Source organism: Leptonotus elevatus, chromosome 2, assembly GCF_054856555.1.
Source record: "Leptonotus elevatus isolate MCC_2025b chromosome 2, RoL_Lele_1.0, whole genome shotgun sequence".
Lineage (NCBI taxonomy): Eukaryota > Metazoa > Chordata > Actinopteri > Syngnathiformes > Syngnathidae > Leptonotus > Leptonotus elevatus.
Window position 1 is genome coordinate 25116687 of NC_141240.1, and position 15298 is coordinate 25131984.

A 15298-nucleotide genomic window follows, 5' to 3' on the forward strand; every position below is an offset into this window, starting at 1 on the left:
CGTGAAGCATCACCATAACAGCTCCGTTTCTATTATATAACAAATGACTTGACAAAGCACATACATTACGCTTCTTACCGCAGGAAGTGCAAAGAAGGCCACACCGATCATACTGAAGGTGGCTGCCAGCAAGCGGCCATTCCAAGTCTTGGGAACCTTATCTCCATAGCCAATGGTGGTAAGAGTAATCTGGGGGAAGATTAAAAAAATAATGCAACGCTTCAATGAAATGTGGTGTAAGATGCTAAATAAAGTGAATGAACAAATAAGTTTGATGTGATCATCACTATGACTAAAAAGTAAGGATAACTCCTACCAGTCCCCACCAAAGGGCATCAGCATAGGTCTCAAACTCTTTGTTGGACTCCTTCTCCACCGAATAGACCAGGAACGAAGCCAAGATGAGACACAAGAATCCGATGTACCACGCTGTGATGAGCTCCTACGCAACCAATGCAAGAGGCACTAATCAACAATAATAGAGATCAATTGGGTAGGAACACTGGACATGATAGTGTTCATCTTAGGCAAGTACTTCCTCAATGTCTTTGACTGTTTACCCATCAGAACTCGCTCCTTCTCACCACCTCACATTATTACAAACTGTCTTCTGTGGGTTGCTGCTGCCTTTTAGTGCCCGCTAATAGTTCATTTTTAAAACGCATTAACCAGGAAAGGCCACGTGACTGCAAGTTAAGCGTGTCCGTGCTGATTGAAGGATACCTACGGTATCATTTGGTGCAATAATGATAACAATCCATCCATTTTCTATAATGCTTATCCTGTTCAGGCTCACGGGGAGCCGGAGCCAATCTCAGATGACTCTGGGAAAATGGCAGACTACACCCTGGACTGGTCACCAGTTAGTCACATGTAGAGACAAACAACCGTTCACACTCACATTGATACATCGCTGAATTGCCAGCACCCAAGTCAGGCAAATGATTCCATTTTGAAATTGTACAATGCATCCCGCACGTCTGCCCACCTTGCTGTGGGCATACACGACTGATCCAAGCAGCTTCCAAGTGCCGCCACGGCGGTCCATACGCAGCATGCGAAGGATCTGTAAGAACCTCAGACTCCTGATGGCCGACGTGGCGAAAACGTTGCCTTGAGATCCAGCCGCCAGCACAGACACCGAGGCGACCAGCACCATCATGTCTGACGAGAGCGGCGTGCCACATTGAACAATCTTGTTCGAGAACATTCCGACTGAGATTCTGTGTGAACATTTGATGGGAAATGTTCTCACCTATAACACAGAAAGGCTTCCTGGCAAATTTGAGCCTCCCTCTCCATCCTCTGTATCGACAGCAGCAGCCCGCCGCCCATATCCTAATAATGTACTCCACACCGAACACCACGATGGTCACGATTTCCTGTTGGAGAAGAAACAAAACGGGCGGCGTTAGCGCTTTGGATTGAAGGCGGACGCAATCAAGTTGTGCGTTAACTGCTGGAATGAATACCCACCAGGATGTACAAGGCACTCTCTGAACTATTTTTGAACTCTCTAATGGTGGCAAAAACTGAGAGAATGAGACAGGAAAAGACCAGGAGGAAGCTAGGAAAAGACAGGAAAGAGCACAAGAAGAGAAGATCATGAGCATGTGATCGTTACCCCGGAGTGAAGAAATACTCTTTGTTTACAAAGGCATGAAACTGTTGACGTAACATCAAAGAAAAAAATGACAAGTGAAAATGGACTGCTTGGCCACCCGAGATGATGAATTATTAGTTCACTTCCGATCCAACACTTGGGTTTGGTTCCGTAGGTCATTCTAAGCCAAGACTGGTTCCTCGAATTTCAATGAACCCAACTGGAAAATTAATCAGCCATGTCTGCGTGGTGCTCCCGTTTACAGACACAAATGATAGCAGAAGGGAATTAAAATGAAAGGAAGGAAGATTTTGGATGAAAAAAAGTTTGGTTGAAGAAAAGATACAAACTATTTTGGTTTCAGCCATCCCTATTAGAAAATGGTTAAAGTTATCCATAAAATCTTATCAATGGAATGAATGTCAGAAAGGTACATTATGGACTTTGAGCCACTAAAGTAATTGAAGAATCCTTTCCGCAACCGCCCCAAAATGACTTGCAGCTGCCATTTCATTGGCTGCGAGATAACTGGATTATAAGAGCACGAGAATCGGCAGGACACATCCTTAGGGACCTCCTATAGAAAAGATCTCCTGGAAAGAATCCAATGCTTAGCTAATGGAGAAGGCTCGGACCCAAATCGAAACTGGGACCAATGCAGCAGATGAAACACAATCTGGCACAACCCGCATTAATTAGTTAAGAAAGATGACACCACAACAACTGGATTACGTGTCACCAGTACACTGTGGGAAGTAATTGTCCGATCTTAAAGCAAATAACCTCATTCACCAACACATTTGTTTTTGTTTGTTTGTTTGAATTTGTGAATGTCATATGAATTCCATCTCGAAGTCTGTATCAGATGCTATACAAAACTTGTACCATACCACTATTTGTCACCAGACCACAATGGCACCGTAGTGAAATAGCAGATGTCGGCCCACTACTCTCTATTGATTGGCCGTTGGTGAATCATCACCTCCGTACTACAGGACGAGGAGAAAATGTGTAACTGGTTTGACATCACAGCGTCAGGTAGCTAACGCAGAGACTCACCCCAATCGGAAACAACAGAGATCAGAATTCCCAACCAGTAGTACCAAGTGAGTAGTACAGATTGGTGGAAATTTAAACTAGGTCAACCATATGAAGGACAAAGCTTATTCATTGAAGTTTGCTTTTGAACATGGACTGAGGTCTTTTCTTACGGTGGTATTCAAAAGCTGAGTGAATGAGAAAAAACAGTCAAATTTACTTCATTGTGCAGCACATTTCTGCGTGCACGGCAAAGTACATTTGAGCCACACTCTTTAGTCAGGTTACAGTGAGGTCATCCTCCGTAATGAGCATGTGTGTTTTCAGCATCTCATACATCATTGATGGCCGCTGTCGTCAAAGCTTGCCGGCTCAAAGACAGCTCGTACATTGTGGGAAAGATGCTTTTCTTATGAGGTTTTTTTATTTTTTGGTCTCTTTTTTTAAAATTATGTTTCTTGTACTGGAATTTGTTGGAATGAGTGTAAAAATGTCTTCACATTCTCCATAACTCATCACGTGTGACAGATATGTGTACGGTATTTGTTCTGGCAGCATTTGCACAATTGACACAGATGAACACCTCTCGCTGTAGGCTTAAAAGCTTCACTGCATTATGACCATTAAGTTAATTTTGTTATCCATCAGGCCACCTACTACCGAGATTTCCATCTGTGGGAATGTCAATAAACAGGAAACATATACAGCAACGTTTTGCTAAACTTCATCATCAGCAAGTATCGGTGAGGATTCTTGCTTCCTGAAGCATTCAAACAATTAGCTTTTACTTCCTCTTCATCCATCCTCATAAAAAGCCTCCAAATCAACTTTTTTATGTGTCATTAAAGTAATATGACAAATATGTCAATGACCCAGTGGTTGGTTTAGGTAGTTTTCTGGTAATAATAATGATTGATTAATAGCAACAGACGTTGGCTTGATACCACGTTGGTCCAGATGACAGCAGTAGTCTGAATTCATCAACAATGGGAAAAATTAATTAAACCCACTTGGAGCTTGTGAGGTCCCACCACAAATTGCTTCAGTTTAAAAAAAAAAGAAGAACGGAAGAAAACACGGATGATGACCTGACGTCACCTCAATAAGTGTAGTGTGTAGCATTAGAGTTACACGGTCGGCTAAAAACTAATGGTAATGCTGACAGAATTCCCATTCTTTTTTTTTGTCTTTTTTTTTTAACATCCTTTTTACTTTATGTACATTTTACAGGAGAACTTAAGGCAGATTTCCAGGTTTTGATCATTGATAATACTGAATCTAGTGCCCACACTTTTTCCTCCTAGGGCCGTATTAAGAAAAATCAAAGCATGCAATGGTCACTAAATATTTAACAAATGAAATCCTTTTTTTCACACAGTTGTTTTGAAAAAAATCGTACGTCACAGCTTTCTGTTAAAGGTGATAAAAAGTTGTATATCACTGCAATAGATCCGTCCATTGCACTAAGCAACAGCATCGCTCCACATTTAGAAACAAAATAAGAGCCATCTTTAGTAAGTGCCATTTTATGAATCAGTTACTTGAAGATCTTTAACGTGGTATATTCACAAATCAGACCTTCAGACAGCAGAAAGTGGAGGAAGTCCTTTTTGCTTCTGAAATTCAACTAGCTTTATTCACTGGGGCGTTATGAAGAGAAACGTTGCTACTATTGTAGTGGTAAATAGTTTCTTTGTGTCTTTGCATATATAGAAAAGCTCTATACAAAACCAATTCATAATTATTAGTAGTATTGTCATGCCGCCATTTTTCTAACAGCATTGCGAATTGTGTCAAATACTTTGAGCATATGCTGTGAGCCGATGATAATTGAAGGCTGGTCGCAAATAGCTCACAAGCTATCATTTGGGAACCATTGATCCAGTAGAATGAAAGATTTAAGGCTGAAGTCAAGATACTAGTTGTCTTCCGATTTGTTTGGATTTTTAAACTGCTTTCCCATAAGAAATAATGGAAATATAATTCGCCTGCTTCAGTTCCTGAGGCAAACTTAGCATTATGGGGCCACATGAGAACAATACAGTATATGAAACCAACCTGAGCTTTACATACGGTATTATAAGGCCAAATTTCCTTGTCCCTCTTCTGTCCACTGTGCAGGAACTAAGAATGTTGCTGACATTCGGACCACTGTGGTTTCTTTTGGCTGGAGGCGTTGGGAAAGTTGCTAAATGTAGCAAAAACAATACATTTGCAAATCTGCAGACACGAGTCACAGCTCTTGCTTGCTTCATTGCTTGTACTAGCGTCCACACGTGTTCGCATAAAATAAAAGTACAGTACAAGTTTAAGAAAGAACCTCATTTTTTACATTATAGTTTGACTTGATGGTCACTGTGAGGGCCGGTCAGAGACTGTGGTTCGACCAGAAGTGGCCCTCAGGCCGTACTTTGTTTCGGTCTGCTTTAAACAGTCATTTCTGACTTTACAAGTCGAAATTTTGACTTCATCATGCCATTCCATTGCACTTTTCATCATTGAAGGTCGGTCATTTCCAATGATCCACTTTTTTGGAATGCAATGATACAGGCTAATATAGAAAGTAGAATTGTTACTATTGATCAATCAAGCCGAGTGTCTGTTGATGGAAGCAGAAAAGTGTGCATTTCTTGCTGAGCTGCAGATCAAGCACTCAGCGTTACATTGCCTCCCTGGACATGCTCGTCGAAGCTAAATATAGACTGCGACAAACTCGAGCTGAGGAAATCGGTAAAGTGAGGTTAGTTGGCGGGTTTGTCGTGCACGACTGGACCATGCGTCACTAAGGAAAAAAAAATAAAAATTATATGCCAGACAAGAAGACCAACACTGAGGGAGAGGTCAAATGTTAATATGCTTTACAACATGATACCAAACCACTCCTATATGTAAGCAACAGTTCATTTTCAGTTTCACCTCAAACTTCTGCTAATCACTGCTAAGCCACATACGCACGCACGCTTGGAGCGTATTTCCGAACGCGCCCTAATAGGGTCCATGACTCAAACACGGTGGACTGGACAGTGGACACTGTGCCCACATTAGTCACAAGGTGACTATAATTACCAATTTACCTCTGTTTATATGTGAAATTGTCCACAAAGGTTTTTTTTAGTTAACTAAAACTAACGACAAAACAAAAATTCGTTAACGGAAATCAAATAAAATTGAAAATGCTTTTTGAAAAATTAAAACCAACTGAAACTACATTTTATGTTTACAAAACTAACTATAATTATAGCAAAAATGTCCTTCGTTTTAGTCTTTGGCAATCAATTTAATGCCTGAGCCTTTGGGGATGATTTATTTTGATATTAACCAGAATAAGGACATTTGAAAGTGTGTCACACAAAAGTGACATCATCTAGCAGCAGCCAATAGAAAAGCACCTTCAGATGACGTTGCTCCCGTGGTGTTTTTTAAATATTGCGCACAAGTAATACACACTTTTTTTAAAAACTAAAACTAATACTGAAACTAACTAAAACTAAGCATTTATGAAATAAAATAAAACTAATAAAAACTAACAGAACCACCCTGAAAACTAATTAAAACTAACTAAATTTAAGAAACAAAACGAAATAAAAACCAACTAAAATGAAAAATTCCAAAACAATAATAACCTTGTAGTCCACACGCAAACATTAAACAGTTTACTGTTGACCACTTGAACCGAGTTGCTAACCAAAACAGCAGCACCAAAAACAATTGTTTCACATAAATTCAAGTATTCTCTTATTCCCATCACAGTTTTAAAAACAATCTTACATTACTTGGTGACAGCATCTGTAACAGCAATCAGTGTTGCAGGAAATTCTGGCTTGATCACAATGTCCGCAATGTCCATCCATGTTAGTGTTGTGGGAAAAAACAGGACTTGTTAGTTACTCTCAGGCTGTCTTGCTCCTTGCTGTTCCTCTGATCCAGAGTAACCATTTTTACTTTGTTTTAAAGTCCAATTTCACTTAACACAAATTTCATAATGCTGGTAATACTGTTTAATATTATCCCAATATTGTTGTTGCATAAATGAAGGCCATTACAGCCCCGCACAATCTGCAGTTGAATTAAATAGATGCATCCTTTTTGTGTTATAATGACAGAGGTTAATGAAGGTGTTTGTGCAGAACAGGTCTGCTCTGCATCAGGCCCGTCTTTGCAGGTAGCATCTGTTTGCCACCGTCCTCCACATTAGCTTTCAGCTGACTAGCTCAGCAAAAAAAGTTCAAACCAACTATGTCCTCGGTGCTCTTGTCTTTGGGCCTCCTGTCTTTCCTCGAGGGCACCGGTGACCGTTTTGTTTCATCCTCACTGTTGAACAGGCCTCCTCTGCTTTGTAATAAGAACACAATGAGGCTTCGACGTGATCTGGTCTCACAGTCTGAGCCGCAGTCGCTCAAACCGATGCGTTTAGGAGGACAAAAAAAGAAAAAGGAGGACAAGCTGGTATATGATGTTGGATTTAACACTCTTATTGACAACCAGCTTCTTTGCTATTGAGAGTTCAAATAGTTGAACCTCAGTTATTGATCGGCATGTCTTAGATTTACAATCCACAAGAATGACCTTGACAGTGCTTAATGGGGTCTTTTGGTGCTGGATCATTCCAGAATTGGAACTCCTGTTAAAGAAGGGTTGAGAAAGCGGTCCATAAAGCACCGGGTTAGATTCTCTGTTGGCATCGACGCTTACGGCATACACTGTCAGAAAAAAAAGAAGTACAACCTTTGTAGCTTTAAGGGTCCAATGGGGCAGTACGGCAAAAGGTCGACCGCGAATGTGCCAAGATGTGCACAATCACATGTACGGATGTAGAACTAGATCATGACTGAGCACTTTATCTTAGGATCAAGAGAAGTAACAGAGATTTTAATGTTTCACACACGCCACAGTCACAGTCTCATGCTAACAATGTGCAAGCTAAATTTAACAAGAATAGCCAAACATTAAGTGTAGTCCGGATTATTTACCTACGATTAGCAACAAAAGTGAACAAGAAGGAAGTGGACAGCTCTCGAGACGAAACAAAGGTAACATCACAACACTCCATCATGAATAAGTCATGCTAGCAACGGAGCAGCCGTGGCTAAGGGCAGCTTGCTTACTGTTTGCGTTCTTACAGTGCATGTCTCGTGCACGTTAGTGAGGGGGTTGACTTTACTCAGAGACTTGGGGCTGAAGTGAGGCTACAGTGCGAAAACTGCAAACTCACTCTTTCATTTTCAGATGTGACGAGGGTGGTTTTAAGGGTTCCACTGAAAATAACGTTGGAGTTCTGCTGCAGATTGCATCCAAATGTATTCCTCCCTGCACTCGACTCACACAAGCGAGGGCAGCTGAGGGCTGTGCTTTTCAAAACTGGTAAAGATGTGGACTGTTACGGTACTATGACAATATTTCAACAACCCAGACAGTTTGTGTGTGCGTGTGTGTCTGTCTGTGTTTTCCCATGAAAGCACAATCTTACTACTCCTTCCAAGGCAGTCAATTTGCCATGCACCGTTAATATTTCAGTACTTGGGCCAATTTGTCTGTCAACTACCCAAGCGTGCATTTTCACTATAGGCCTACAGTAACTTAATCACGGGCCAGAATGTCAACTCTACAAAGTACACCAGCATTTGGTGTTCGTGTTTGTGATCTCTCAGCAGTTTGGTTAGCCAAAATCTACTGTAGGCCTACTAGAATACAAAGAAAAGGTATACTTAAAAAAAAAAAAATTAACACTTTTCTCACCGCCCTTAACAATAAGGCCAGTGAAGAAATCTTCCTTATGTAGAAGAAGAAGATGCTAGCTAGTACCAACGGACAAGCTAACGAGCTCACGAAGGAGGCACCAGAGTGATCAAACACTGACGGGCTCCACCGTCAGCCACAGGACGCTCGTGATAGTTATTAGTGAGGCTTTGTATGATATTGACTAACAAAGACAAGAACGAATGACAATTTCACATTCGTTTTCGTTTCATTAGCGTAAGGCGAAGTTTCAGTAAGTTTTTTGACAGCATTTTTTATTATTTTTTGTTAATGAAAAATATATTTTTTTCAATTTTAATGTCATTATATTTGTTTTTGTTAACTATATAACCTAGAATGATTATATTGCATTCTCATTCATTTCAATGGCAAACATTCAAGTTTGCATGTTACGGTTTTCCAAACAGAGTCGCTTTAACTTTGCAAAGAAAAGATACAAACATTATGAGACATTTCCTTAAAGTGTAAAAGATTGCTTTGTCTTTGTTATCAAACATGCTCTTGTTGAACAAATGTAAATTTAAATAAATATTGTAAATTGTCGGTTTAATTCTTTAGCTTGCCTACACACATTTAAAAGTAGGCTACTATACATCAATGATTCTTCTTCTTATTATTATTATTATTATTATCATCAGTGAATATTGTGCCGCAGCACAATTAGAGAGCATGGACAAATATATTTTGTTACAACGCACACGGTTGTCATCGGACAGTGGTCATATTTTTTTAAACTCATGGTGCAAATGGAATGCCAAAGTACACACACCGGAGGTCGTTCGAAACCAAGATTGATGCATAAACGGAGTGACCCAGATTCAACCCCAATAGTTTCAAGTGGGCTCTTGCTTTATGTGGATGTTGCTGTCCATGCTTCAGTGCTGAAACCTGAAGTCAGAATCTCTCTTCTTTTTTTTCTTTTTTTTTAACAAATGTGAGAAGACAAGCTATGACTGGATGGACCGATCCAAATACAAATACCCTGCAATTAAGTAGAAGTTCAAATGCTTGTGTAAAAAAAGAGTTCGGATTCAACTCCTAAGGAGAGTGAAAAGTGCACTGTATTTATTTATTTATTATTCATCTGTATTTTCACTGTCAATTACATAGAATACCGGTTTTGATCACTTTTCATAATGGTTTTGCACAGAAACAGTTGATACTGCAGTGTTACTTAATAATAATAAAATTACAAATAATTTAGCTATCAAAATATATTTCCATAGCTTTGCTAAAACTGTGTAGCCTGGCAAAAGCCAGATTGTCCACAGTCCACGCATTCGTCCACCGGTGTCGTCATGTTTGGTTTGTTTCTTCTCATGGCTTCAGCGCTTCTTGTTTTCGTCACAGCTGCATTTCCCGCCTCCAAATACAATGTCGCTCTGTGATTGGTCCGAACCACCAGTGGTTCGTATCGGTGGAAATCAATGGGAGCGGTACAAGATGGATTATCGGAAGTTTGTGAACTCACAAACACCGCGAGAATACATCTTGCGAGAGCAAGGTTAAAAACTGTGACCAGACTAACGAGAAATGCTAAATTAGCTAACACCAGAGGCATAACAATTTTTAATTACCTGTACTGTGTGTGTGTGTGCGTGTGCGTGTGTTTCACTGGGAGAATTTGTAAAAAACAGACACTGGTATTTTGTAGGCTGGCATGAGACGACGCATTTGCCATAAATCATCCTTGTACAACATAGCATCAGACAACTCCCTTAAATAAGTAAATAAGGCAATGGATAAGGAATTTCTTCTCTCAATATGTCATATTTATTAGGGGCGGAATAACCCCCCACCCCCCACCCCCCACCCCCATTGCTGACATATTACTTAATTAACTTTTTAGGAGGTTGGTTGGGTTTTTAAGGCCCCCCCCAGAACCCCACCACCACCACCACCACCACCAATTGCCTATTCGAAGATGTGTTATACACTATATAGCACCCCAAACCCCACCCCCCTCCCCCCCACACCCGTCTAATTATGGGGCCCAGATTTATGTGCGACGCCGATGCATCCTCTTTTTTTACGTTCTGTATTCATTGGCGCAGGTTGACAGATGTAATTATGACCATATTCTGCATTACAAATGTCAGAACTAAGGAGTGTGGAGTAAAGGATGTACAAATACCTTCAAATTAACTTAAAACCTGCTGCCACTCATCAAAAATGTCGCAACCAAGAAAGAGAGTAACACAACGACGACAAAAAAATGATGATACATGTGAAGTAATGCCAACTTGGCTGCTACGCAGCATCAACATCTAAAATTAACTTTTTACTCTTAAAAAAAAAAAGATCGTCATCAGTATCAGAATATGCATCCCATAATAACCCGTAATCCCTTTAAAATGGCCCAAAAACAGCAGTCTGCCCCCCTCCCAAAAGTAAAAGGCCAAGAGGAAGCATCACTCACACATAAGCGTGGTAGATGAACGCCCATCCCCGCGGTCTTTCCAGCGCAATGTACAGGAAATTCTGCAGCTTGCGGTAACTAGCGTTCTTCTTGGGGGGTCTGGCTCTCGCCCCGGCGGAGAGGTTGCCCCTGGGTCTGCACAGGATCCCGCTGCCCCGCTTGGTGCTGCTCTCGGCGCCCGCTATGAGCAGCGCCCCGTCCCGGCTTGACTCAGGACCCCCCGGCTCCAGACCCACGAAGCCGACTTTGTGCTTCCTCTCGCCGGCTTGAGTTGGGTAAACGCCGCCGTTGAGGGATTTCTGCACCATCCTAAAACCGGGGCGACTGAAGCGAGGAGTGGTCCGTGGCGTCGGAATGCATCGCCGTGGATGAGTGAGGGGTGTGTGTGTGTGTGTGTGTGTGAGAGTGTGTGTGCGTGCGCGCGCGCGCGCGCTCAGTGCTGCGGCCAATGCGGTCCGTGTGGGAGAGCCAAATGGAATATTCTCCTCACCAATCTGCAGTTTGACTTTCACCTCCTCTACTCGTCGTCTTCCACTTCCGCCTGCCTGGCAGACAACGGTCGGGAAAAAGCACACGAAGTTTGCCAGCTCATCAATTAGCTGCAGCACAAGTGATCAATGTTGCCTTTTAGGGGAATGAATGTGTCTTGCTTCTTCCAGTTTATTGCGAATTCGTAACAACAAACAATGCGCGAATGCTGAGCCCGAGCTCAAGTACAAAATAAAAAAAAATACTTGAGCCTGAGGACATTGTGTTGTAGAAAATGAATGCAACCCTTAACATAGAGCAGTAATGGGTAGCAGGTGAGACATGCAAAATCACATACACCCAATGACCCCCACCCCCTCCCCAAAGTGAAAGCAACGAATGAATCTTTAGAGACTTATACTGTTGTGTGTAGTTAGTAAAACACTCAGTGGGCTGGATTAAAGGAGGGAGCCAGCCGTACGTACCCTGAGGGCCATATTTTGCCCACCCTTGCTCCAAATTCTCCACAAGTGTGAATGGTCATCTCACCACCTGTTTTCCCAACGAAACCAGAGGACATGGATAAAAAAAACACACACACACGCTTGGCGAAAAGATCCAAACTCCACACAGGATCCTAAATTCGAATCCCAGTCTTCAAAGCTGCGAGTTAGAAGTATTCATTGCTAATCCATAGCACTGCTGAATAGATCATTTGTACAATCTAAGATGAGGGTGAAAAACAAGCACCTTGGTTTGAATGGTAGCATTCGTAAAATAATTTATAAATACATTTTAGAATATCAAATAAAATACTTGAGAGGCTTAACTGTGGCTAATTGATTTTTGGCATGGCAATAGCACCCTCTAGCCTCGGCGTAGCACACTGTAGACTTGCTAAGATGAACTAATACAGCCATGTACTATAATGTATAATATTAGACATGTAAAATGATACAAATAAATAACTGAAGTATAATTTTACAGTATATGACTTTTTCCCCATCTCAGCAAGATGTTTCCAGAATTATATATATTTTTTAAATGTGCCAACTAATTACAGGCAATGCAGACCATTGAGTGATGCCATAAAAAAAAAACATTTAGCACAATGTACATTATTACAATATTTTGCAAAAGCACAACTACATACATGGAATAGATTTCACCATCCATATCACACACAAGAACTGCCATACTTGGAACATTTTTATTTACTAGCTTGTTAAGATCGCATTTACAGTGATAATTTTAGAAACAAAGATCATTTTGTACAGTTATTTTCAAGCAAGATAAAATTGCAAATATCGTATATATACAGTAAGAAACATTAGAATAATGTAAATACAAAGTGTCGCCAATGACATGCGTGTTTATTTAACATGCTGCAGTCAACAGCAAATTGAAACCAATAACGCACATGAACGGTGAGCTCATGCTGCAATTCAGGACCTGATTGCTTCTCAACTGAGACCGAATTGGATGTGGTTTGGGTCCTCATTTCTCTTGAATAAATAGACAGTATAGAAGAAGCCTTCAGTCTAATGAATGCAGCATGTCTGGACTGCTGAAATGCTTTTCAAACCGGTTTCATAACCAGAACAACACTGATGGGTGAGGTTACACTCGTCATAGACAAAGTGTCATTGAGAAAAAAAAAGCAGAACTTAGATATACTATATTTTAGACATAAAAATGATCCAATTCAATATATGGAATTATTTGTCCGCTTTAAGACACAAGCTAACATTTGCGCTTGTCATCGTAACAACTTATATGTACAAAGAAATGTTATGGTGATGATCCCTTTGTTTAGCGCCAGCTAACAACTCTTTACAGTACTTTTTCTGCTAACACTGTCACATGCCCTCATTGAGTCTTATTTTAATACCTACAGTCTTATGACCATTTAAAATGTTAAAACAAACATCAATATCAGAAGGTATTCCTTCAGGTAGTACACTTTAATGAATATATTAATAATTTACCAATGATTATATATCGCTATCCATTGACTGGACAAAAGGTTGTGTCATTGTGTTTTGTTTGTCCTGATTCTGGTCAATTGCCCTCCCTTATACTCCCTGAATATTATAAAAGACCTCCTGTCAAACGCTCACATAAATAGATCACAATAAACAAGCAGTGAGGGCAGGTCATTGGTCCTTTAAATACTGTTCAATATGCCAGCTGGAATGCTAGTAGATTTGTTTCAAACCTGGTGTGGTATAAGGAAGGGGGATTCAAAGAAACACAATAAATAACTATCCTTCATATGCCGCAATACAGTACTCACACTAAGCCTACAGTAATTGCACAGTAACCACATACACCGGGTTTGATCCGCCCCTAAAATCCCCACTGGTACTTTCCGTCCCTTGCCGTGACTCTCTGCTTCTACACTGCCAGCAATCATACATGGATACTGTTCAGTCGGGGTCCAAATATTGAGCCCTGTGGAACACCAATCTTAATAACACCACAGACAGCCCTCTGGAGTTGCAGTCCGGGGCAAAAATGGACAACCTCTGATTTTCGGTTGGGAGCTACATCTAGTTTGGTTAAGCCAGTTATTGTGAGATCTGTGCAGACGGCTGAAGCAGATACTGTATGGGGCTGCTTCCTAACCGAACTCTCCATCATGAGTCTTGGAACTTCAGCTTGCATTGGTGTCGAAAGGTGAAGCCAGATATTATCGAGCTCATCAGACAAGTTAAGATTGGTGTTGAAATCCATGGCAACAAAGCACTGTAGGGAAAAGAGGAACAGCCCAGGAGCGGTGTCCTTTTGACGGAAAAGTGATTCATGTCCGCCTTGCCCGTATTTGCAAGTTCTTAGTTACATGTTTTTCTTTTTTTTAGAGTTCTCCATCTGTGGGTGGCAAACATAGCTTGAAGAGTCTGTTAAAAGGACAAAAACAGAATTAGGGAATTCCGCCGAAACGACAGCCATACATTGAGGAACGTGTTGATGCCGTTACCTTGGTGCTGACGGCGGCATCTGGTCCATCACCTTAAGGTTTTTAGCAGAGAGCTCAACTCTGGCCCCCTGGTGGCAGGAATAGAAAACATGAGCATTAAGTGCCTCACAAATGTGGAACTGTCTTTACAACCCTAAAACAAAATGCCATGTTTTCAGGAAAAGGAGTAATTAGTGTCAATATAGCATGATACAGCTTAACCGTTGAAAGCCCTTTTATGTCCTGTATGTTGGGGAGGATTTTTAGCACCGGTACTTAAAAAAAATACGAGACAGCCCGCCAACTCTGTTTTCAAGGCAGGTACACATACACGCATGGCCGCCTGTCTACCGATAAGCGGAAAACGCCTTAAGTAAGCGGCATGCCTCTTTCAGCTTGTGTGCGTCACACGAGGGCTCAGGAATTAAGGAAAATGGCTTCAAGCACTGAACACTGAAGCGCTCACTGGCCATGCACTCCTCGTTGACACGCAAATTAAGTGGAGCGCTTCTGGCTGTCCATTCCTCGTTGAAAAGTATGACGCGCAAAAGTGTCATTGGAACTTGTTTTTTCTTACATGGCCGACAGCCACGGCAAGCCAACAGACATGACGTTTTGTAACAAGAGCAAATGTTTTTGTTCGCGGAGAAGCAGAAGAAAGAGCAACAATCACTCCTGCAGTGGGTGGACTCAAGGCGCGTTCAAGGAACAGGCACACAGTAGGAAATCACAGGTATGCATAGAAAAAGCGCAGATGACTGATAGAGCGACAGGTTGTGACGCTTTTTTTGACACTTCCCTTCAAAAAATAAGTCGAGTGTGAATTATTTTGTTCCCAGTTTGTAGTATTTGATGACGCATTTGACTAATTGGGAGCGTAATGGAGAAGAGACATGCACGCACACTCAAACAACGTTATATTGAGTCGTGGGAGTGCCACTGTATTGCCAAGATTTAAAACGGATGACATACATATATACAGTATTTACATGATTTAACATGTATACACCCTAATATTTTGAATTAATAAAAAACATTTTTACGTTCTTCTGTC

The 15298-nt window shown here is 41.1% G+C and overlaps 2 protein-coding genes across 4 annotated transcripts in view; both read right to left on the reverse strand.

Annotated features, from left to right (window-relative positions):
• The window catches only part of kcnq2a (potassium voltage-gated channel, KQT-like subfamily, member 2a), a 32432-nt gene extending 20536 nt beyond the window's left edge, over positions 1-11896 (reverse strand). The window contains exons 1-7 of one of the 2 annotated variants that reach the window (XM_086068669.1): positions 11771-11896; positions 10818-11362; positions 1477-1567; positions 1256-1382; positions 989-1164; positions 317-442; positions 79-189 (exon numbers count right to left, since the gene is read on the reverse strand). In XM_086068669.1, coding sequence (XP_085924795.1) covers positions 79-189; positions 317-442; positions 989-1164; positions 1256-1382; positions 1477-1567; positions 10818-11362; positions 11771-11782 — 1188 coding nt within the window. In that variant the 5' untranslated portion in view covers positions 11783-11896. Of the gene's footprint in view, positions 1-78; positions 190-316; positions 443-988; positions 1165-1255; positions 1383-1476; positions 1568-10817; positions 11363-11770 lie in introns of those variants that run through there. The other variant, XM_086068670.1, reaches the window with a different exon arrangement.
• Positions 11897-12476: 580 nt separating this feature from the next.
• prex1 (phosphatidylinositol-3,4,5-trisphosphate-dependent Rac exchange factor 1) overlaps positions 12477-15298 on the reverse strand; it is a 92941-nt gene continuing 90119 nt past the window's right edge. For both annotated transcript variants that reach the window (XM_086068739.1, XM_086068738.1), the window contains 2 exons: positions 14266-14333; positions 12477-14185 (listed from right to left, as the gene is read on the reverse strand). In XM_086068739.1, the coding sequence (XP_085924865.1) occupies positions 14143-14185; positions 14266-14333 (111 nt within the window). In that variant the 3' untranslated portion in view covers positions 12477-14142. The remainder of the gene's footprint in view (positions 14186-14265; positions 14334-15298) is intronic.